Source organism: Hipposideros armiger, unplaced genomic scaffold (genome assembly GCF_001890085.2).
Source record: "Hipposideros armiger isolate ML-2016 unplaced genomic scaffold, ASM189008v1 scaffold_656, whole genome shotgun sequence".
In the NCBI taxonomy this organism is placed as follows: domain Eukaryota; kingdom Metazoa; phylum Chordata; class Mammalia; order Chiroptera; family Hipposideridae; genus Hipposideros; species Hipposideros armiger.
The window spans coordinates 517,386-543,069 of record NW_017732006.1 but is presented as its reverse complement, the minus strand read 5'-3'; the positions used below and the strand labels follow the sequence as shown (position 1 = coordinate 543,069).

Genomic DNA, 25,684 nt, shown 5'->3' with positions numbered 1-25,684 from the left:
ACAAACACATTTTTGTTTTGTTATGGATACTAATTGATTTGATCCAGGCAAAACACGTAATTGGCTTTGGACAACAGAATATCTGCAAAAGTATACTTGCAAAATGCAAACTGTGAACTTTTCTACAATCTCTAGGTTGTAGAAAATTATTTCTGGGGATGTTGATATTCCTTTCACTCCCCTGGAAACCTCAACAACTGTATAGGAGTTTAAATGGGTAAGGACAAAACCCCACAAGGGCAGTGAGGATATGAGAGCAGGCAATGGCAACAAAATTTTATAAACTGGATGGTAGGAACTGTTTCAGTGGACCCTAAAATGCTGAGTTCATAACAAATGGTCTGGTAAGCCGAGAAACAAAATTACATGGCAGAACCTCCGAAAGGGTCAGATACTAGTGGTACGAGGCCTCTCTGGAACCTGTAGGGGCAACGCTGAGGCAAACTAGGACTGTATTAGAAAGTGTCCAGGGGCGGGCCAGCCAAATGGCTCAGTTCGTTAAGAGCGCAAGCTCTGAGCAACAGGGTCGCCAGTTCAATTTCCACATGTTCCAGTGAGCTGTGCCCAAGCTGAGCTGCTGCTGAGCTGCCAACAGGTGGCAGGATTGCTCAGCTGGTGAGAGCACATGCTCCTAACAACAAGGTTGCCAGTTTGACTCCCGCATGGGATGGTGGGCTATGCCCACCCGCAACTGACATTGAACACTGAACCTTGAGCTGAGAGGCTGCAAGCTGCCGACGAGTGGCCAGATGGTGACTGGACTTGGAGCTGAGCTAGCTGCGCCCTCCACAACTAAGACTGAAGGACAACAACTTGGCTGTTCCTCTCTCCCAATTCCCCAATAAAATCTTAAAAAAAAAAAAAAGTGTCCAGAAACAGACTCCCCAAGAACTTTCTCCACTCTTCAGTCAGGTGAGTGATCGTCCTGCAACAGGGCATGAGATTAGAGACTTACTTGCTAAAGAGAGCAAAAAAGGGAGAAAATGGGCACAGTTGAGATTGATGAAACAGTGCTGAAAAGGGGGAATAAAGAAACATTACTTGCTAATTGTTTTGCCCCCCACATTTCCTGCTGAAATCAGCCCCAAAACTGGCAGCGAGCTTTTACATGTCAAGTAGAAAAGTAGAAAATCTATCTCAGAGAACTTTGTTAAGCCCAAGGGAAAAAAGTCCATAAGATCTAACAGCGGTTCCCCAATGAAAGTCTGGCCAGATTATCCTTCAGTGAGGCCTACAGGCAATACACCCCAACCACGTGCACAAGGCTTTCAAACAGTGCTAAGCACGAAACAAGCTGAGAGTGACCAGAGTTTTAAGGAAATACTCTAAAAATAAGGATGGGGCTAAAAAATAAGAAGAGGGGAAATAAAAGCAACTTGGAAAATACGAAAGATTATGCTCGAAGAGGAAAACTGCAAAATTGGCTTTCATTAGTAACCTCAGAGAAACGAGACTTTATTCATGAAAAAAAGAATGGGTGCCTTAACAAAAATATCTCAAAAAGATGGTCACAAAAATGAAAAATCAAAACTTAATAGAAAGGTCACTGAATAAAAAGGCAAGGATTTCTCCCAGAACATTAAGGGAAAAAAAGAGATGGAAAATAGAATATAATAAAGTCTAAGGAAAATCCAAGGAAGTCAAACATCAGAATAATGGGAGTTCTGGAAAGAATGATATTGGAGAAGAAATGCTAGCAATTAAATAAACCCCCAAACGTTCTAATACTACAGGGTATAAGTTTCCAGATTGAAAAGGTCCACTGAATACCCAGCACAATGGATGAAAATGGATCTACTCCAAGACATATCAAAATTGGCAGAAAGGCTGAAGATTAATTAGTGAAGAGTACATCAAAACTAAGAATATAAGCCAAAAAATTAATTTAACCCTAGAGAATGTAAAAAGGGCTGCATAGCAAAAGAAATCATAGTATATACCTCATTGCTCAGCAGTAAATACTATTAAAAAGTTATAACTATGTAAACACTGACTGATGTTTTAAACAAAATGGGAAAAATTGGAAGATGGGAAGCTGGGGTTGCGTGGGATGTGGTGGGGAGAGTCGTGTTAAAGCCGAACCCTCAACAGATAATGCCTGAAAGTTAAGCTACCTTCAGAAGCAGAAAATATGGGTTGGGGGTCAGAGAACTATGATTTGGTCACAAGCTATGTAGAACTATTCCATTCCTTAAGTATAACTTTAATTAAAAAAAAATTGAAATCACTCTGTGTAATTTGTTATTGCCCATCCCCAATATCATTCGATGTACCGGTATATATAACAATATTTTGGAAGCTGCAAAGGGAAGACAAGTGAGTATGTCCTGTCCAGGTGAAGATCTGTTCCAGAAGGAAGATGATTCGTAGCAGTTACAATGCTTCCTGTCAGGTTATAAGAAAATGATAATTTGGAAAAGACCACACCGAATTATATTCACTGTTCACATTTATATCAAAATGTATCAAACAAGAAACTATGACAGAACAGATGTTAACTCTTCAGAAAACAGAAATCTAACTGGTTTATGCCCTGTGACTGCACTCAAAGGGGTACAGTGACCATGAGTTAGAACTGCTGGGTTGCCGTTCCTCAGCTCCACGGTCTCCAGGGGCCTCAAACAACTGATGGGAACTCTTCATTTCCTACCAAACCCACAACCTAATGCGGACTTAGTGTTACTAACCTGCACGATCTCCTTTCAGTGTGTCCCATACGTTACAATTAAAGTCGTCATAACCAGCTAACAGGAGGCGCCCACTTTTTGAGAAGGCTACAGAGGTGATTCCACAGATGATGTTGTCATGAGAATACAGTAATAACTCTTGGTCTGCACGAAGGTCAAAGAGACGGCAAGTGGCATCATCAGAGCCAGTGGCGAAGGCATATCCATTTGGGAAAAACTAGAGAGAAAAGCAACAAACATTGATTTCATAGACATGTACAAAAATCATGTGAGGCAGTGTAATAATAGGCTAGGGGGTAAAACAAACCTAGAATCAAATTCCACCTTGGCTTCTCACCGGATACTAAAGATTCTTAAACATGTTGTGCCTTAGTCTCAGTTTTAGAGTGTTGGTTAGGATTGAAGGGAATAACAGGCCAAGTACACAACCCATTGTTTAGCACATAGCAAGTATTCAGTAAATACTGGCTCTGATCCTCCATATGTCTTATTAAAACATAAATCAAATATGACTATTTATAGAATTTATATATGTGTACCCTTAAAGAAAGGTTTCAAAATCCCATTATGAGAAATAAATAGGAAAGATTCTATGAGAGAGAACATGAATCATTCCAGCTAGGCTGGTTATAAAGATACGCTAGTAGTAAAAAAAACCAAACAACAACAACAAAAACTATCCATTATTAGTTTGTGAATCCCTTTTCACAGATACTGGCCACTACTCAACATTGATTTTTTTATAAAGAGGAAAGAACTTTTTTCCATATATCTAATGGCCATCTGTATTACTTTTGCTGACTGTTCATGACCTTTGCTTATTTTTTACTGTGCTGTTAGTACTTATGTGTAATTTGTTGATTTGTAGGAATGAAATGAAGAATATAAATTTGTTTTGTTACACATATTTTATAGTTTATCATTTGCCTTCTAATATTGCTTACTTTTTAAAACTAACGCAATTTTTAATTTTTAGTCAAATTTTCTTTTTTCCTCTGAGATTTCTTTCGTCCTTTTTATAAACAAAATCCTTTCCCTGGCTGTTATCTCATGTTCAATTATACTTCCTTCTAGCTTCTTTTTTTAATAATTTCATTTTCCACATCTTAGTTTTTTATCCATCTGGTATTTATTTGATGTACAGCACCCAGTGTAAGGATCTAACTTAATTTTCTTAATAGTTAATCAATTGTACCAGCTGTTAATTAAATAATCATTATTTTACTCATTTTGTTGCTACATCTCTAATTCACTAGTCTTATATACACCAAAATGTTAGTTATGAGTTTGCCGTCTGTCCTTTCTTGTACCTGTATCACACTGCCTTTTTTTTTTAATTATTATAACCTGATAGTAAATTTTATTATCTGGCATGGCAAAACACTCTTGTTATTCTGCATCAGTCTGTCCTCTCTTTTCCACTTGAGTTTCACAGACATTTTATCAAGTCCCTTTTCTCCATGTTCCTGACTCATCTCAAAAAGATCCACTTGGGTTTTGATTAAAATTTGTATTAAATCTGAACATTAGTTGGTAGAATAAATGGTTGGTGTACCATATGCAGTCTTCTCATTCAGGAATATGGCATTAAAAAATAAAAGTTCACCAATAAAGTTTTATGATAAAGATTCTGCACATTTCTTGCTAATTTATTCCTTGTCTATTTTATAGTTGTTGTTGCTGTTCTCCATAGGATTTTCTTTCTATTTTCTACCTGGCTATTATTGGTATAGCAAAGTTACTGATTTTAAAATAGTTTTTCTAATACAGGAAATACACTGAACTCTATCTTGGGATATCTAGGTAGCTAAACACATCACCTGCAAATAATATTTTTTCTACTTTATAAATGCAACTCTTATTTCAGTTTTGGGTCTAAACTATTAAATAAAAGGCACAAATCATCAGACTACAGAAAAGCAAGACCCAACTGCTGCCTATAAGAAAATCACTTTCAATATAAAGACACAAATGGGTTAAAAGTAAAAGGAAGGAAAAAGATACGTCAATGCTAGCACTAATCAAAAGAAAACTGGGTAGTTCTATTAATATCAGGCAGAGATTTCAGAGCAAATAATATTACCAGGGATAAAGAGGGATATTTCATAATGATAAAGGAATCAATTCATTAGAGGACATAACAATCCTAAAGGTACATGCTTTGAAATACATAAAGCGAAAACAAAGAGATGGCAAGGAAAACGTACAAATGCACAATTAGAGATTTCAACACCCCCCTTTCAATAGTGAATAGAAAGAACAGACAAAAATCAGCAAGGATACAGAACACTTGAATAACACTTTCAACAATCTTGACCTAATTGATGTCTATGAAATTCTCCACCCAATAACAGGAGAATACAGATTTGTTTCAAGTGCACAGAAACACATCAACATTTGTGAGATGTAGCCAAAAGCAATGCTTATAAAGAAATTTATAACTTTAAGCTCCAGTGTTTGAAAAAGGAAAACGTTGCAAATCAATGTTGTCAGCTTCTACCTTAAGAAACTAGACAAAGGAAAGCAATGAAACACAAGTAAGCAGCAGAAAAGAAAGAATAAAGATCGGAGTGAAAATCAATGAAATAGAATAACAATAAAGAAAATCACTGAAAACAAGAGATGTTTTTTTAAGAAGATAAATAAAACTGATCAACCTCTAGCCAAATGTATTCATCTGCTAGGGCTGCTGTAACAGAGTACCACAAATCAGGTGGTTTCAACAAAGAAATTTATTGTCTCACAGTTCTGGAGGCTAGAAGTCTGATATCCAGGTGTGTGAGAGCTGGGAGGGAAAGATCTGGTAGGCCTCTCTCCTTGGCTTGTAGATGGCTGTCTTCAGCCTGTATCTCTTCACATTGCTAACCCTCTATGCTTGCTGTCTCTGACTTTCTCCTTTGTCTAAGGACACAGGTCATATTGGATTAAGGGCCCCCAATCCAGTACCTCTCAACTAACCACATCTGCAACAACCCTACTATCAAATAAGATCACATTCTGAGGTACTGGGGGTTAGGAATTCAACATATACATTTTGGAGGCATACAATTCAATCTACACCACCAGACTAATCAGGAAAAAAAAACAGACAAGTTACCAATATCATAAATGAGATATCCTACAGATTTGACAGACATCAAAAGAATAATAAGGGAATACTGTGAACAGCTTGAACACACTGCTGTGGATATCCAACTTGTTTGCTAAGATGATCCATTCCTCTCAACTGGGAAATAAAACGTATTGCTCACCTGCACAGAGAGACCTAGGTCTGTGGATAAAACCTTTCTGTTTTGTTTTTTTTCATGAAACCATTACTATTTAGGGATTCAATGTTATAAGAGCATATTATTTATAAGAACTCTTGAAGGCAATTTGTTGTGAAAATCATGCTATAGAGTTCAGGACTTTAAAAGCACAATAAATTTCCCTTAGAAATGCTATTCACTTACACTGACAGCATTGATATCTGACACATGTCCAGTGAAAGACTGTCTACACATTCCATCTCGAATATCCCATAACTTCGACGAGGCATCACAAGCACCGGAAACAAAAGTCCTCATGTCAGGACTCAGAGAAAGGCTCATCACATCTCCAGAATGCCCAGTGAACGTGGTGGTCTGCTGGGCGGTCTCGATGTCCCATAAAGCACTGTGATTAAAAGTAAATAAAAATAATGACTATTATCTCTTCTTACATTAGTTCCTTCGACCACCCTCAACCCCCAAATCAGTGTTCTTCTGGAATAAACTTACCAGTTTGTATCTCCTGAGCTTGTAACAATCTGGCTGTCATCTAAAAAACGACAGCAGGACAAGTAGCCTACGGCAGAGAGAAACACATTTTAGGTTATCACTGATTGAGTACCTTAATTAGCATATGAAATACTCATATATAGTCTTAGAAACCGAATACTTGGGCAACAAGTGTTTGTCAGTATCATCTGTCGTTCTACTTTTAATTACTTCAACTAACTCTCTCTTGGGTATTTACTGTGTCCGTGGTATCATGTTGGGCACTCTCTTACAAACTGGAGTAAGACACAGACCCTTCCACCTACTACAGTTACCTGAGAGAGAGATACTCCTTTACACAATCATCTATGATCCATAGCAGACAGGATTAAGTATTTGGAGAAAGGTTAAAAGTATGGTGAGAAATGAGAACCATCGCCTCAGTGATGGCTTTATGAAAAAGGTGGCATTTGAATGTTTAGAATTCACCAATGTTTCAAAACATGGAAATGGCAGGGAAATGCCATGATAGAGATTTTGTAAAAAGCACGGTGAAATAGTACTGCCAAGAATTAGAACATGCAGAAACCTGATACATGGCAAAATTTCCTAATTCACACTGCTAACCAAATACTATCCCAGAAAATAATATTTGCTTTCTTTTTGTATTGTTCATTATCATTTGAATTTTTTGCACTAATTTATCATCTCTACAAAATAATACTTTTTTAAGAAAAACAGAATTGTGGTCATCAGTTATACTAAAAAGTTAGTTCATAGTAATTTCTACTCCCGCTTGATTAGCACTCATCCTTTAGCCAGTTGAGCACAATTTATCACTCATTCTCCTTGATCGGCTCCATTCTTCAGGCGGAGTCAAGCTTGGTAGGAAAGGACAATATTTAGTAGAGCTCACCTATGTGACCTGGTAACTCTCGGCTCACTCTCACATTTCCCTCTCTGGTTTTTAAGTTATATATGGAGCAGATGTTGTCCAGTCCTCCACACGCAACATAATTACCAGAGGGAGCATATGCACAGGTCATCACCCAAGAGGACCTCAAAGGAATAGCATGCATCTGTAGAACAAATACAATGCACAAAAACTATATTACTAAGATTACAAAAACAGTCACCTTCCTAACTTATTTACAGTGAAGCAAATCCTACTAAAAATGAAATTCATCTAAAAAATTAAAGCAAAAATAAAGAATGCAATGGATTGAGAAAGTGAACAATGAAACATGAAATACTAATGTACACTAAAATACCTATTATGTTTTCAATATTATTATCAAATAATTTGGATTTAAGTACTCTTCAGAAATTATTCTCTTAAGAGAAGCAAAACATAGGATGTTTTGATGCTAATATAGCAATTTGAAATCTTACCTATAAAATATTAAAGAATCTGATAAATTGTTTTTGCAGTAGTGCTCAAAAGAGGAATTTCCTCTAACATAACACTGAATAATACTGGTATCAGAGTTGATTAAAATGGTTCTTCCATGAAGAGATGGTCCTTCTAATAACAGGGCACATACTCTGGACTCGAATTTAAACAACAGTAATAGTTTACACTGATCTCACACCATTGCCTGGTGCCTTGTTACCCAACACCAATCACTTGAGGAATAGCAAGCTAAATGAGGCATACAGAGAACTTTAAAAGGCAATTTTTCTTTTAGTTTTAGGAAAACATACTTGAAAGACATGCTCAATGCCAATTCATATAGAAAAACTGTTATAATACAAATCTGTCTTAGCTACCTTTAAAATCTAAACCAGGCTGAAGATACTATTTCCTTCACAAAGTAGTACTTTTAAAACTTTAATAAAAATGGTGATATAAGCATATTTTTGAGGTATTTGACTTGTGAAAGTTTTCCTGAAGCTTTTCCACTACCACTCAACACCTTTACATCAGGGATTCCTTCAGGGACAATATCGGGTGGACCCACTGGCTTTCACCCAGAGATCCAAACAAGTTGTAATTTGCCTCCAATCTACTGTCGCTTCTGAGCAGTCTAGAAACACAAATCAATGCTTAGGGTGAACCAAAGAAAAGCTTCACATTAGCACTCTAGCTTACCCACAACTAGAAATAAAAATCTCTGGGTCACTGTCACATTAGGAAATGGGAATTTTTTAAATTGTTTATGTGTAAAACTGAATCACACTCTTTTCTAAAATACGAGACTCCAGTAAAACACATTGAACAATAACCCTGCAGTTGGCCTTGGGAATAAAAAAAAGGGGCTAAAGATTAAAACCAAACAACAAGAAGGGCCGGCTGAGTGGCTCAGTTGGTTAAGAGCTCGCTCAAGAGTTTGAGCTCTGAGCAACAGTGGTTCGAGTCAGCCCGAGCTGAGCAGCCGCGGAGCTGCCAACAGGTGGCAGGATGGCTCAGCTAAAAAAAAAAAAAAACCAAACAACAAGGCCTTAAGAGAGGATCTAGATTAAAATAAATGAAATAAATTAATCTTAGAAGAAAATTAAAGTTGGAAGTAATAGAGTAAGGAAATGAATTGGTGGATATTAAACCAAATAAACAGTTATTTAAAAGACAATTAAGAAATTCTACCTTATTTGTTGTATAGCTATCCCAAATAATTAATTTTCCATCTTGGGAAGCACTGACTAGTAGCCTAGAAGAAGAAATAAAAACAATTTGACACTTAGAGAAAAAAAGAAATTTAAATTAGTTATGCATTGTATTCATGTAGAATAGTTCAGAAAAGAAAAACGTAATTTTTCTAATTAAAAACGTGATACCAGAAAATAGTCTCCCAACTTTAAAAAATTTATTCTGCATGCCAACATTTTCAACATAACGTAAAATTTAGCAAAATGAAGACATATTACTAAAAATGTCTCTGGTTATGATTCAACATTTTCATAGTGACAATATTCTAGTTCTTATTCAAGGTGCTGGTAGATATTAGCAGATTGGTTTAGTATTTACTGATTTAAATTTAATGACAATAAGAATACATATAAGCCTAACAACCATATTTCATTCAACCTAAAAACATCACCTGAGAGCCTGTGAATGTGAGGCAGTGTTATGGGTATGACACAGGAAATACCTCCTATCTTTGGCCTTTACCACGTGGTGGAGATAAGATATTTTACACATATTTATAAGAAATTAAGTAAGTGAAAATTGTCAGAGGAGTGGTGTAAAATCACATCATAGGAAAGTAACAGAGAAACAAATAACTGCTAGTTGAGTTAATCCAGTAGTCGAGCAAAATGGAATGCATCTTGAAAAATGGAATTTTGAGTACTAAAGATAGATATGTACTCCCATCCTTTGTGAATTTAGATAACAAATAATTATAGCAATATCCAGTAACTTGTCCATGGCAACATTCAACAAATATTTGCTTATTAATTAAAATTTCAAGGTTAGTATACAATAGAACTGCTTTTGGCATATCAAAAAACAAAGTATAATATCCCACTGCAAAGAAAAGAAATCCTAAACAGTTTACCTGAATAATCTGATAATGGGTACTTTTGAGAAGTAAATAAATGTATTTTTCATAGTTAAGGTTTCTAAACTTTTAAAGTGTCAAAGAACATTTTAGTGAAAGCAAAGCATTCATATTGAATGCATTTTCTGCAAATATTTCATAAATATAGCTTGTTTTTAACAATAAAAAAAATGTTTAAAAAAATGCAAATGATGATTTGTAACAAAAATAATTCTGCTGATAGCTTGAAAATGACAGGTACAAACCTTGAGTCATAGCCCCAATGCATAGCATAGATTTTAGCTAGGTGACCCCTCAGTGTACGTCTTGTTCGCATTTGTATCCGACCCACAGAATCCATATTTGATGTGATCTTTAGAAAATGACACGAATGTTATTCTTTATAGCTCAGAAAATAAAGCAGAAACAATTAATAGGCAAAAAAGCAAACAAAGAACAAATTTGTAACAATTGAAGGTAATTTAATATAAATATGTATAATTCCAGTCATTTATAGGATCAATATGTTGTTCAAGAAAAAGTATCATTAATTTAAAATTATGCTATTTGCACACCTTCCAGTGAGAATATCTTCTGTAAGACTATTAACTAAAAAGAATAGACAACGCCCCCAACTTTGGTTAAAAAAAAAAAAGCCCAAATAAAAATCTAATAATAGATGATCAAAGAGTAAAACATTTAGAATTTAACTGTCTATAAGAAAGTCAGTTTTATATTTGTAAAGCACATAAAGTACTTCCTTAATGGAAATTATCAATTTAAACTAATTAAGACTTCTGAAGAGTTTATATAAGAAAAAAAGCTTAATCAGGGCATATCAAAAAGAATTAGAAGCTACCTAAAAAGAAACATATAAGAATCTACATATTTTACAGTATTTATTTTTATAGTCTTCTATTATAACACGTATGCTTTGAAAAGCACTTGTACATCATCTTACAAATTACAAAGTGTCTTTAAATAGAGATCTCATTTTTCTTTCAATTATATACTAATAAGAAGAATCTGAATGTCATTTACATCAGTGTCAAGCTGTTTCATGTAAATTATTAAAATGGAAAAAAAAAACCAACAAAAAACTTTACCTGAACAAGCGTTGCATCATTACATGCTTTCCTAGCATCCTGAAGTAAAGAAAGATGATTAGAATACATTTAGACATGGAATTCACTAGACAGGATTTTAAATATTTTCATTGAAAAATGTAGATTTGCAAATATACTCTTTACTGTACCACATCATCTTTATTTTAAAAAACTTTTACTGAGATAAAATTCACATAACATAAAATTAACCATTTAAATCATTTTAAGGTGTATAATTCAATGGTTAGTATATTCATGATGTTGTGCAACCATCACCACTATCTAATTCCAGAACATTTCCATCACTGCCAAAAAAGAAACCCTGTACCTCCCAATTCTCTCTTCCCTCATCTCCTGGTAATCATTCATTTACTTTCTATCTCTATGGATTTGCCTATTCTGAACATTTCACATAAATGAAATCATACAATACCTTTTGTGTCTGGCTTCTTTCATAAATGAAATCATACAATACCTTTTGTGTCTAGCTTCTTTCACTTAGTATGTTTTCAAGGTTCATCCATATTGTAGCATGTATCAGTATTTCATTTATTTTATGGCCAAGTATATTCCATTATTTGGATATATCACATTTTGTTTATCCATTAATTAATTGATGGACATTTTTAAGGTTTTCCCACTTTTTTGCTTTTATGAATAATGATATTTTGAAAATTCACGTACAAGTTTTTGTGTGTACATATGTTTTCAATTCTCCTGGGTATATACGTAGGAGTGGAATTGGTGGTTGACATGGTAACTCTATGTTTAACTTAAGGAACTGTCAAATTGTTCTTCACAGCAGTTGTACTATTTTACGTTCCCACCGGGAATGTAGGAGGGTTCCAATTTCTTCACATCCCAAAACACTGTTCTTGTCTTCTTTTTATCATTACTATTACTACAGCCATCTTAGTTGATGTGAAGTGGTATCTAGTGGTTTTGATTTGCATTTCCCTAATGATTAGTGATGTTGAGCATCTTTTCATGTTAGGAGTATCTTTGCATGTGCTTATGGGCCATTTATATATCTTCTTTGGAGAGTGTTTATTCAAATCCTTTGCCCATTTTTAAATTGGGTTGTTTGTTAATTGTTGAGATGAAGGAGTTCTTTATATATTCTGGATACTAAGTCCTTATCAGATGTATAATTTGCAAATGTTTTCTCCCATCCTGTAGACTGTCTTTTCATTTTCTCAAAAGTGTCCTATGACATGCAAGTTTTTAATTTTGATAAAGTCCTATTTACCTATTTTTCTTCTTTTGTTGCTTGTGCTTTTAGTGTCATATTAAACTGTTGCCTAATTCAAGGTCACAAAGATTAACAACTATGTTTACTTCTAAGAATTTTACACTTTTAGCTGTTATAATGAGGTACCATTTTGAGTTCATTTTTATAAATGATGTGAGGAAGGAGTCAAAACTCATTCTTTTGCATGTGGGTATCTAGTTGTCCCAGCACCATTTGCTGAAAAGATTATTCTTTCCCTATTGAATTGCCTTAGTACCCTTGTTGAAAACCCATATATCTACAGCCAATTGATTTACTTATGGACTCTCAATTGTACTCCATTGTGCAAATATACCTTGGGTCTATGAATAAAAGATTTTTAATTGCATCCCCTGAGTAAAAATGAACGAGGTTGATTTAACAAGGCCGCAGTATTCAGTTATATTTGTTACTAAGCTTCAGAAAAAGCAAGAGTTCTGGGTTCTGTTCTGCTTGTTCTGGCATCTGGAAGTTGAGGTGATAGGAAGGATATTTATAGTTAACCCAGGTCACTTCAGAAATGTTTTTTTAAATACATAACACTTCTTTACAATGCTTTCCAAGTACACTGGATACAGATGCTATTAGAAATAAAATTGTGTGGATCTAATATGAGAAAAAGACATGGCATCTCAGGAAAACAATTTTTTGTGTAATAGCAATAGTTTATACTGAGTCACATCTATATTTTATATTAATAAGATTTATATTAATAGCATTAATAACATGTAAGCTGATGTTTATGCCTGAGCTGTAGCTTTTCAAAGAGACCTTAAGTTTCTACACAACTACAGGCAATTATCAAAAGGAAAAAGATCATGAAACAGAAATCAATGTAACAAAACAAGTAAAGGCAAGGAAAGAACATATTTAATAAGGAACAAATTGTTTAAAACCAAATTTATCAGTTAATAATAAATTAGAGGATTCATATACATCAGAATCACAGATGTTAATTCTCCCTACTAGATTTGAAACAAATTTTTTTCCCTCTCAAAGGTTAGGGCGGTATCCTTTTCAACTTTATTTTTCCCTATTGTGCTTAGCATGCTCCTGCGCAGAGAGGAAGCACACAGTATCTTGTGAATATAAGTCCCAAATAAACAACTTGTTCCAGTCGGCCGAAGGAAAAATGCCTGCCTCCACGTGCAGCAAAGACTAGATGGAATGCACAAGCCTTTGGCTGCCCTTTCAACCTATTTATAAACACTTAGGATATTTCTATGTAAGGGTGTTCATAAGTAGTTACACAAACATACGATTTGAGTCTCTCAATCTAGTCAAATTATGGGTTGAAAAACCTCATTTAGCAAGGAATGATTTAGCCTACTTTCCTACAATGAAAAGAATTTCTAGAAATGACAGTGATGGCCTGAGCTATGTTCCAAAAATGAAGAAGTTGAAGACTAAAGTCTAAAAAAAGGATTCTCTGATTTTAAGCTTTATGAAAATGAACTATCATTTAGGTCACCTTTCTTAATTCAGTCACTCAAAAAAAAAATCTGTTGAACACTATGTGTCAGGTACTATTCTAGGTACCAGGGATATAGCAGTGGACAAACCTAAAATCCTTATCCTCATAGAGCTTACTTTGACATTAACAATGCAATTAACAAACCACAAGTGAAAATTATTGAATAGTGCAAATCTGTAGTAAAAATTAAAACATCATGTTGGAATATAAGAGTTCTACAAATATCTTCGCAGCAATTACTTGCAAATGTACATTATGCAAAGATCCTCTTTACATTGAGAAGAATTTACTGTTATAAATTCTATTATCCATTGGCATTTATCTGAAGGAAATGAAAATACTAAATTGAAAAGCTATAAACACCTCACATTTATTGCAGCAGTATTTACAATAGCCAAATATGGAGACAACACAACTGTCCATCAATGGATGAATGGATAAAGAAAATGTGGTACATATCGGGGGTGCCAAAAAAATGTACACATTTTAAGCGATGTTATCTATGTATTGCTTTTTGAAGTTGAATTGAATTATGGTAGCAATGTGTAATGACATTCACTCAAAAGATGGCATTAATCAAATGCATCATTCATTGTATTACAATTTTAATAGTTTTTTTCCTTTCTTAAAATAGGGATTTTATTTTAAGATAAGGATTTTTTGGGCACTCTCTGTGTATACAATGGAATATTCAGCCATAAAAAGGAATGAAATCATGCCATTTACAACAACATGGATGGACCTTGAGGGCATTATGCTAAGTGAAATAAGTCAGAGAAAGACAAATACCACGTATCTCACTTATTTGTGGAATCAAAAAAAGAACAAGCTCATAAATACAGAGCACAGATTTTTTTAAAAATGAGATGGGCATGTGCCCATGTGCTTGGCCAATAAAAAGGTCCTGCTCAGCATCTGGAGCAAGTCACCCAAAGTAGAGATGGTGGAGAATCCTTTCTGGTGGTGGCAGCAGCATTTAATTCAGAGATTAACCCACGAAGCCTTCTCATCCCAGGTTAAATAAATTCCAACTTTGTTTTGACAGCTTTGTTCTGACACTTAAGGTATCAACTCAGAGTTCTTATTCACATCTAAATCATTAACTTCTTTGAATTCCTGGCAATAAAAATGGTTAGGACTTCAATTTACTCAAAATCAACATTTTTCAGGTGAGTGTTCTTCGTCCATACCTTGTTTTTCCTGCTCCTTTCCCTCTCTTTTCTTGTAATACCTTTGTATAGAGCCTATGCTTATTCCTTTTTTCTTATTCCCCACTTTTTAAATTATTTTAGAGTCCTTCTGAAATATCTATTGCAAAAGGATCATATTGGCGAGGGCAACAGCAGTGTTCCAAGTTATCAGGGATTCTCCCTGCTTTGTGCCAAAGGTCTTCATTTACACAGATGGTGCCAAAAAAATGTATACACATTTTAAGAAAGGAAAACTGTATTAAAATTGTAATAATATATACTGATAATAAAAGATGAATACAAGTCACATTTGACTTCTGCAATTACAAGAGGTGCTCAAAGTGGTTACCATCAGGGTCCAGACACTTCTGATTATGGCGAACTACTGCTTGAGCAACGTTGACCAAAGTGTCCACTTGTATACATTTTTTTGGCACCCTGGTATTTGTAAGTTGTTTTAGGCCTTACTTTTCCCTGAGAAAACAAGTAGGCAGTGCCAGGCCACACATTATTCAGTTTCTTTCCTCCACCCTGTCAATAAGAGGCTTCCTAAAAGATAGCATGTCTATATTATTTCTTTTTTTCCTCTGCCTTCCTTGATACTCCTCAGTCCAGGGAAGCATCCGTTTCCATTGTTCCAAAGAAAGGATTATTGCAGTTGTTCCTTCAGGAGTGCTACCTACTCTGTATGAGAAACCTCTCTCAGAGCCTTCCCACACCCTGACACATCTCTATATCTGACAGGTCTTCCCCATCCTATTATGAAGTTCTGAGTGTCTTTTAATTTTGTTAAAGATGGAGCTTGTGTTTTGTTTCTTATGCTCTTTATTGTTTTGAGTTCATTTGTTACTAGTGATTTTTGGAGAGTTCTTTAGAGGCATAATAATGGAAAAAAAAAGACCATTTCTGGCCTTATAAATTACTTAACATATGTAGACTAATGACCTAATGAACAAATGTTATTAATTGCTGGTACTGAATAAAAGTGTTAAAATTTCAAACGAAAAAGTTTGCTCTTACCTGGATCTGATTCCGCAGTTGTTCAGCTTCTTGCCTCAACTGTTCCAGTTCACTCATTTTTGATAGTGTTTACTCCAAAATTAACTACACAAAGCAACTATAAAAAAGAGAGAGATTGATTCAGTTCTCCATTAACATTTACATATTAATCCACTTTTAAAATATTGATATATAACTTCTTTTTGGTCTTTCTAAAACTCAAGCGAAATAGTCAATTATTCCTGGAACTTAAAGTTATTTAGTAAATATAGATCTAGATTATTTACTAAAGGAATTTATTGTGGAATGTGATCAGAGGATGGAACAGAAATCTTGAGTTGTAGTGTTCAAGACTAAATTATACAGAATTAGTACTAGAATGGAATCCAGTGAGAAATACAATAGTTCAGAGGGCACCAATAGACATCCTCACTGGGATGTCTGACAGGCACCTCAAACTTAATACTTCAAAACTCAACCCCTCAGGTCTTCCTCATCTTGGTAAATAGTAATTCCATCCTTTCAATTATTTAAGCCCAAAACCTGAGAGTCATCCTTAACTTGTTTCTTTTCATCCCCCACATCTCTACCATCAGGACAACATGTCAGTTAGTCCTTAAAAAAAAAAAATCCAGGATTTGACTAACTGAATGTGTCCACTTTGACTACCTTGGTCCAAGCCACCATCTCTCTCACCTGATCTCCTTTCTCCTGTTTTTGACCAGTCTATTCTATATATAGCAATTAGTGATACTTTGAAAACACACGGCACTCTTCTGCTTTCAATCCTATAACAGCTTTCCACTCTACTCCGAGGAAAGCCTTTCTTTTAACCTACAGGGTCCCACACCACCGCTTACACACACACCCTGACCTTCTCATCTATCAACCTCTCTCTCACTCACTCTGCCCCCACCAACCAAAAGCTTTCTTGATGTTCCTTGAACACACTACGTAGCCTCCAGCCTCAGTGTCTTTACACTTTCTCTTCCCTCTTGCTGAAACACTCTTACACCTGATGTTTTCATCACTTGCTCCCTTACTTCTGCTCAAATGTTACTTCATCAGAGGGACCGTCACTGATAGCACATATGCAGCCACCTAGGCCCCTATATAAAGTCACTAAAAGACCCAACCATCTAATGTGTATTTGCTTATTTGTCATCTGTTTCCTCCAGGTAGAATGCAAGCTCCTTAAGGCAGGGACTTTGTTCACTTTAACCTTTGCTAAATCCCTAGCACCTGTGACACTTCATTCTCTAGTAAATAAATTAACCTGAAATAGGTTAAGAAATAAAGAAAAATTTCTTCTAAGGATTTAGGATGAATCACAGAACCAAAAGGCATGAATATTACTACCTCAGGAATAGGTGAGAGGATGAAAACCAGTAGTATTCTTTCTCTAGCTGTCCTTTTTTTTCTCATATCTTTGTTTTTCCTGTTTCCACAGAGTAACTTTCTCTGCTTCTCTAAGCACAAGACCCAGAAAAAGTGCAATGAGGGCCAGGTTGGCTGCTTGCAAATCAAGTGCCTCCAGCGTTGGGGGAGTTGGTTAGGGCAGGGTCCCAGTGAGTCAGCAGGATGCAGAAGTGGAGCTCACCAGGCCAATCAGATTCAGACTTGGCTGTGGTAGGGGCGGGCACAACACAGGAAAGATGGCATCTGCCTGCCGGCTGCAGAGGATAAGGACCTCACACAGGGAAAATGCTGACTGTCCTCCAGTCCAACCCCAGAAGCCACACACTTTAGTCTGTGTCCCTGTTTGTCTCCAAGGACCCCAAGTCACCATCCCTTCGCTGGAGCCCAAGGTGAGAGTGCCTGTGAGCGAGTTAGTCTGTGCGTGGACTGTTTAAGAGGATGTGTGGGTTTCCCACAGCCTTCTGTCCCACCCAGATGGTCAGAATCTCCAGCCGTATGGTGTGGGAGCTCCTCTTCCTGGTACCAGTACTCCAGGCTGGGGAGCCTAGTGTGTGTGTGTGTGTGGGGGGGGACTAGGGTCCCTCACTCCTCCCGAGGGAACCTCTGTGGCCGAGATATCCCCTGATTCTCAAGAGGGAGGTTTGGGGTCCGTTCCACGTCTCTGCCCTCCTACCAGTCTCCATGTGGCTTTTTCTTTACATTTAGTCACAGAACTTCTGTTTGGCTAGACTTCAGGTGGTTCTCCCAGTTGATTGTTCTATAATTTAGTTGTAATTTTAATGTGTTCATGGAAGGATGCAGGCATAGTGCTTATCCACTCTGCCATCTTGGATCTCTGACCATGATTTTTCTTGACTAAGTTCTTTTTCAACATGAATATTTTATTCATTTAACACCTTTTAAATAACTATCATACAGTGAAAGCATTGTAAGTTGAGTAGAAAGCAGCATATCAGTTATCTTTTAAAAGTTCAACTGTACCTGTTACAAATATCAAAAAATACCAATGAGCCATTGCATCCAAGCCAATTTATTAAATAAAATGGAAAAAAAATAGTTGCATAATTCAAACTGCCATCTCCCTCCACTTTAAAAAATGTCCACAGAATTGTTATTAAAGCAAGGCATTATGTAGACTGCACAATGATATTGCTGTTAGGGAACAGCTATTTTAGCCTATTTGCAACAAGGAAATACAAGTATCTTAGTTACTAATAATTTTCATACTGATCATGAAATCATATTAAGACGGAAAGAGTATTTTAAATTGCAGTTTAAAAATTTAAGCAAAAACTACTTTTGCTTACTAAGTCTATTAATCAAAAAAGTTAATTTCAAGTTTGTTCTTATAATTAAATTCTCCAAAGTTCTGCTTTTCTCTTTGCAAACCTGATTTATAATTATTATACTTTGTAAAATTAAAAAAAACAAAAACAAAAAAACGCTAAACCCATAATGAATTAGACAAGGCAATTAAAGCTTTTATGATCATTCTTACCAAGGAATTTAAATACACCCTTGCCTACCCACCCCAAGTAGTCAATATATACAGATATTCCCATGTGGCTTTCTTTCTCAAGAAGTTAGCAAAAAAGCTACAGCTGCATGGGCAAATAGATAAGAGAAGAACATAGAAGCTAGATATGCTGAAACTGTAGCGTAAGCATTAGGTTTTGTTTTTTCATTTGCCTACCAAATTTATCATTACATTGAACATTTTTAAGTGCTCCAAAAGTAAAACAATTCAGCCTCTTGTAAACTAAAGCAGTCTATTTTGTCTGTGGTCCAGAAAATAAATACAGCGCTGCTCTCAGGTCTGTTTCCCTTCACCTAACTGGTATGTTCTGGCATAGTTCATTCCTTCACCAAACATTCACTGACTGCCTATTATGTGCCAAGAATTGAGGCTACATATGAGTAAGACATAGGCCCAGCTCTCTAGGAGTTTATAGTCTAAGAAGAAAAACATTTAGGTTCATACTCACACAGGTCCTTAATCCACTACCCTAAAGCCCTAGGGCCAGATGCATTTCAGAATTTGGAGGTACGTATTCAGATTTTTAAAAATTGTGCTCATCATATATCACATAACACCCCAACTGGACCCTGGAGAAGCACCCCCCATAATCAAGAAGTACTCCCACAGCAAAATGTAGGTATATTCACAACCAGGTGGAAAAAAAGATTAGCAAGTTTCATGTTAGTACAGGTCAGGTTGTGGCATCAAATGAGTTCAACTCACATAAGGTTTTGCCATTAAATGATTTATGAAAACAACTGCAGTTTTCAAAGCTTTCCAGATCTCTAAACTATGAATAGGAGATTGTTGACCTGTTATACATAAAAAGAGGATTACCTGGTACAGAGGCACGATGACCCCTGAACTTAAAAGATACCAAGTAGGAGTTAGCTAAGCAAGAGATGACATTTACTGAGCACTTATTATGTGCCATGCACTGTTCAAAATTCTTCATAGTAACTCATTTAACAGCCTCAAGTCAACCTCAGAAGGCAGATGCTAATACCTTCCTCATTCCACAGATGAGGAAACTATATTTTAGGTAGGTTATGGACCTTACCCAAGTTCACACAACCTTACGGAGTTGGAATATGACTATACTTACTGTGTGATCCCAGGAATTGTGTAACCTCTCTGAGTCTCACTCCTCTCATGGGTACAGTAGAGACACTAATATCTACCCCATGGGATTGTGTGGGGGATTAAATAACACACATTTACAAAATGTCCTTGGAACTTTAAGTCAGAGCTAATCTGGCCCAGAAAGGGCAATATATGAAGAAGCTGTAACCATAAACACTACTCAGGCCAGTATCTATAGCTATTGATATAATACAACCGTAGTTTAAACAAAAAAGGAAAATAAAATGGTTACCAGAGAGAATCCTCCTCATGATCTCAGCATTCCAGTTATGCTGCACCATAACCGCTTCTTCCTCTCCTTAACTTCCTGAAAGCACTGAGGCTTCCTCCCTGACTCTGGGGGCTGTGCCCTGCTGTTTGCTGGGAGAGGACATAAACCATCCCTATCCCATATGGACACCTTCATACAGACCAGGGTTTCTAATGAGGGATTTGGGGAAGGGAGAAAGACTCCAAGGGGTAGACAGGACAGGAGGAAAAACATCCAATCATTTGAAGGGCTTTCTCAAGCTACACCCACCTCCTGAAGATTTCAATACCTGACCTACCCCAATAGCACCTTGCCCATCCCCCCTACAATGTCTAGATTGAGGCACTATTATTAGTGTTATGTTCTGCAGGTGTGTAAGGGAAGAAACAGTGATAACCATTCCTTTAACCAAATAGCTAATCAGAGGGTGGCAGCCAGCACCAGCTTTAGGAACTTGGAAAGGCAAATTTTTAGGCCCTTTCTCAGGTCTGAAGAATAAGAAACTCGGAGGGTGGAGCACAGCAATCCGTGTTTAACCAACACTCCAAGTGATTTTGCTGATGCCTCCTAGAGCTTGAGAACTTCAGGCCTAAACTCCGGTTTACACAGGAAACAATTCTGAAACTCTTCAATCAGAGGAAGTTCTTTATCCAGTTATCATAAACGAATCCATTTGGGGTGAACGCTTTGCATAATAATTAGGGGTTTTGTCATTGACCAGGATATGTCATTGTTGCAGAAATCTAAACTGAGATGGTAAATTCTATGACCCATGATGTGAAGTGTCATGCATAAAAATTAAAAATGAATAGGAATTCATGGAGTTAACATACAATATATTAGTTTCAAGTGTACATTATACTTATTCAACAGTACCCACCTGACACTATACATAGTTACTACCATATTATTGTTTATGTTCCCTATGCTAAAGAAGAGATCACCATAAGTCCAGCAACCATTTGATACCATACCACGCTATCACATATTATTGTGTATTATAAATGAAATGTGTGTGATATCTGTGATGTTTTAGACTATTTGCCATTTATAAAAGCTAAGCGTTTAATCATAAGGTCTTTCAGTAAGTTTAATTTTTAAATTAAAAAAATGTTTAATTTTCCTTTAAATCAAGAAAAGGGAAAAGATACTGAGGCAAAGCTAACAAACTAAAATTACAATAATATCAGGTGCTACATGAAAACCTGATGCAGAGTGCATGTTTTAAATATAGAATGGATATATTTCTATTTTTCAGTGTATCCTTTTTAAATTCCTACATACATATGTAGAGAGATATATGCTGGAAGCTTTACATGAATAGGTCTAGTTTTTTTCCAGTCAGCACTTTAGGAAAGCTTTCAAAAGGATTCTTCTTCCTGCATTATTTCTACTATTTTTATCTACAGTCCTAAAGAACATAGCAATGACACTATCTTGACCTATTGTTACTCCAAATCATCATGTGACCCATTCTTCCACTTAACAAACATGTATTTAACATCTACCCTGCACTAGGCACAGGAAAAGACCCACCCCAATTAGAAAAGATAAGTAATAATAATTACAGGAGGATAAGTGCTACAACAGAGCACATATTTAAACTATGTCACCAAAACCAAATGTTGCAAGAGAATGTGGCTGAACTCAGTATACTAGGGATTTCCCTTAAACTTTAAGCAATACACTTGAAATCACTGTCTGTGAATCCACTGAAATCATTTTTAGTATGCTTTCATTTTTAGCTGTACTACCTCTTAAAGTGGCAAGTTCTATAAATTCACTGTCAGCTATGTAAATCAGCGGGGTCGTTCCTTTTACTTAGTCCTAAAACTACCTTCCCTAAGTTGAGATGCCCCTCGTTTTAGGATTTCTAAGACTGCGAACCAAACATTAGGAAAACAAATTATGATTGTGTAAATTACAAGTCATAACCTTGTTAGCCTGTCTTTTCTCCTATAACTCCACTCAAGTATTCTCTGTCGCCTTCTTGGATTTTTTGATAGGACCACGTGAGGTTCATCCTGTATCACTATGTCACAGTCTTAGATCACCTTCAAGTCACCTAATTTGCTTTTGTTTTACCAGAAATAATCCCTTAACTTTATCAGACTTGGTTACATATTACACTTAGTCATATCTTTAAAATGTTTGAATGAATCCCATTGCTAAAGGATGAAAACATGACAACTGAGGATATCAGAATTTCATCTAACAAATATTTATGAGTGCCTAACAGGCATTACGATCTAGTTTATTTGCTGACTTGGCTTCATAAGACAAAATGTGACCTGTGCAATTAACATAGTCATGACAAGGTAGCTACAATTCCATGTGTTCACGGCTTTAATAAAAGCAAAACAGCTTAAAGTTACCAATAGTAAGTAGAAGGTACCAATTATAATTAGCACTCTGTCTTCCTCCCAGGGCAGATTTCATTCTAACATAAAACCATAATGCCTAGACACAAGATAAAACTTGGGAGTTTTTACTAATTAAAAAGCAAATGTACCTATGTGATCTTGGTCTGAGATGAACAGATATCCACCACTACCACTTCAGGATCACACTTGAACAAAATACCATATAATTTCTGTCTTGGGTTCAGATCAACAGCTAATTAATAACCAAGACTAGCTATTTGGGATTCCAGTCTGCTTCCCAGTCCCTATCCCCACCACGTATGTTCTCAAAATCCATCAATCAAACGGGGATTATCTCTACCAGTGGCTAAAGCAGTGCATTCATTTTGAATTATATTTAGTCACATTTAGTTTTATTCTACTGCTCTGATTTTCCTACTGATGTTTTCATCCTGCAACACTGAGTATCACATACACTGGCCTTCAGGGAACACACATTACCATTCATGCTTCACCACCCCCTTCATGCTCAGCTCCTTATCCCCTCTAACAACTTCACAAAGAGGTCCCCTCACTGAAAGATTAGTTAGCACATAACCATGGATGAAAATTGACACACCAACATTTCTCCACTTTATATATTAAGGCACAGAGTAGTCTTTGTGTGTTTTTAAATGTCTTCCCCCCCCCCAAAAGCTTCCCTAGTGGCACATTAGTAATTAATATATAGAATGAAATCCCTTGTTTATAAATTTTAATTCCCATAAAGGTTACCATATAACCATGAAAACTAATATCTAAGTTAAACATTTTTTAAATACCAACTGCTTTTGCTTTTTATACCATATGACGAGGAGATAGCATTTTTCAAAAAGTTTATTCCCACCTCCCCAACGGCTTCCCTAGAGGCCCATTTAATAAAAAGGAACGCACATAATGAAGATCCCTTGCTGACAAATTTCAATTTCCTTAAGTAATTAGCTGTCTACCATTTTCCATTTCAATACATAATTTAATTTACAGAAATCTAGTAAAGTACAGAAGTAAAAAATGTTTTAAATTACTTCCTTATAAAACCTGGTCACTATAATAAGCCTTGTCAAGTATGCTAAATACATTGTATAATCTATGTCACATGCCAGATAGACAACTTCATTCGGCTTAAGCTGCATTATTGAGTTTTAATTTCACATTACCAAAAAGTTAAAGCCCAATTTTTGTATTTGAAACAATTCCTGGGGAAAGGTATCTAGGTGGAGAACTAATAAAAATTGAAGGGGGGAAAAACTGAATCAAGCCATTGCTAAGTGATACCATTAACAAAAATACCACAAATTCTGGCAGAAACTAACCTAGCATACTGAATCAACAGCAGAGAGGATGGTGACGCTGGAGGGAGGTGAGCAGCCATGTGATCATGTAGGCTCCGGACCATAGTGAAAACTTCCTATTTCAAATGCCAGTCATGGGTTTGGATGTCTGAGTGATATAATCTGATTTGATTTACATCTGTTAAAGTTCATGCTGGCTGCTGTGCGATAGAGTCTGGAAGTGGAAAGACCAGTTAGCTACTGCAGTAGTTCAGGCCAGGAAAGATGATAATTTGACACAAGACTAGTGGCTGTGGAGGTCATAAGAAATAGCCACATTTGGAATAATTTTTAAGTTAGAGCCCCTAGTACTTGCCAATGGAGGGAAAGATATAGGATGAGTGAAATAGGAATTAAGGATTTTTGGCATGAACAACTGGTGGATGTTGGTACCATTTGCTGAGATGCAGAACAGTAAAAAACTACAGCCAGGGAGGCAGGATGAAAATAAGTCAGTGTCCCAGAAGCCAAGGTGGGGGGGGGGGAATGCTTCAATAAGGAAGGAGTTATCTATCACATATCTATCTATCACAAATGTGGCTGGGGGATCTAATTTGACAAGACTGACATCTCTGGTGGCCTTGAGAAAAATGGCTTCATGGTATAGAAAGGATAAAGTCTCTCTGGAGGGTTCAGAAGATGGGAGATGACGAGTTGAGGAGTAGACAGCGTGTGTGAAATCTTCCAAAGATATTTTTTGTTTTGTTTTGGACACATTTAAAGTTTTATTTTTAACTTTTCATATTTTTTAAATTTCAAACTTAAAGTTGGAAAAAGTAGTATAGTGAACACTCTTATACCCTTCAACTAGAATCGCCAATTAACAGTTGCCACAATTGCTTTATTGCTCTCTCTATATATGATCATTATAATTGCTAAACCATTTAAGAGTAAACTGAAGATATTTTGGCCCTTTATTCCTAAATACTTTATTGTATATTTTCTAAGAGCAAGGGCATTCTCTTACATAACCACAGTACAATGATCAAATTCAGGAAACTGAACACTGATTCAAGACTATTATTTAATTAATATTCAGTACATACTCAAATTTTATCAGTGTCCCAGTAATGTTCTTGAGCAATTGAATTTTCCAATCCAGGATTATGCATTGCATTTCATGGTCAAGTCTCTTGACCTTCCCTCTAATCTGGTATAATTCCTTTGCCTTTCTTTGTCTTTCAGGACATTAACATATTGGAAAAGTACTGACCAGTTACTTTGTAGAACTATCCTCAAAGTCCCTCAATTGTTTCCTCAAGATTAGATTTTGTTATGCATTGCAGAAATACCACAGAAAAGTAATGATGTCCCTAGTTCAATCACATCAAGAGGGACACGTTTATCCCACTATTGGTGATGTTAACTTCGATCACTTGGTTAAGGTGATGTCTACTAATTTATGCACTGCGAAGTGACTCTTTTCCCCTTGGTCATTCATTGGAAAGTGTATTAATATCGTTTTCCCCAGCAAACTTTCTCTATTAGTAGCACTTGCTTGAGTTAATATTGCCATGATAGTTGCAAATGGGTAACTTTTCTATCATTCCTTCTACTTTTTTTAAAAAAGATTTTTATTGGGGAATTGCCCAGTGCTGATGGGAACAGCACTGGGGAATTGGGGAAGGGGAACAGACAAGTTGCTGTCCTTTTGTTCTTCAGTCTAGTTATGGAGGAC

The 25,684-nt window shown here is 36.0% G+C and overlaps 1 protein-coding gene across 2 annotated transcripts in view; it reads right to left on the bottom strand.

Moving 5' to 3' along the window:
- The window catches only part of GNB4 (G protein subunit beta 4), a 37,434-nt gene that overhangs the window by 3,398 nt on the left and 8,352 nt on the right, over positions 1–25,684 (bottom strand). Inside the window, exons 1-9 of one of the 2 annotated variants that reach the window (XM_019626072.1) lie at positions 23,989–24,093; positions 15,964–16,060; positions 11,010–11,048; positions 10,170–10,276; positions 9,009–9,072; positions 7,341–7,503; positions 6,446–6,512; positions 6,140–6,341; positions 2,688–2,904 (exon numbers count right to left, since the gene is read on the bottom strand). In XM_019626072.1, the coding sequence (XP_019481617.1) occupies positions 2,688–2,904; positions 6,140–6,341; positions 6,446–6,512; positions 7,341–7,503; positions 9,009–9,072; positions 10,170–10,276; positions 11,010–11,048; positions 15,964–16,020 (916 nt within the window). In that variant the 5' untranslated portion in view covers positions 16,021–16,060; positions 23,989–24,093. Of the gene's footprint in view, positions 1–2,687; positions 2,905–6,139; positions 6,342–6,445; positions 6,513–7,340; positions 7,504–9,008; positions 9,073–10,169; positions 10,277–11,009; positions 11,049–15,963; positions 16,061–23,988; positions 24,094–25,684 lie in introns of those variants that run through there. The other variant, XM_019626071.1, reaches the window with a different exon arrangement.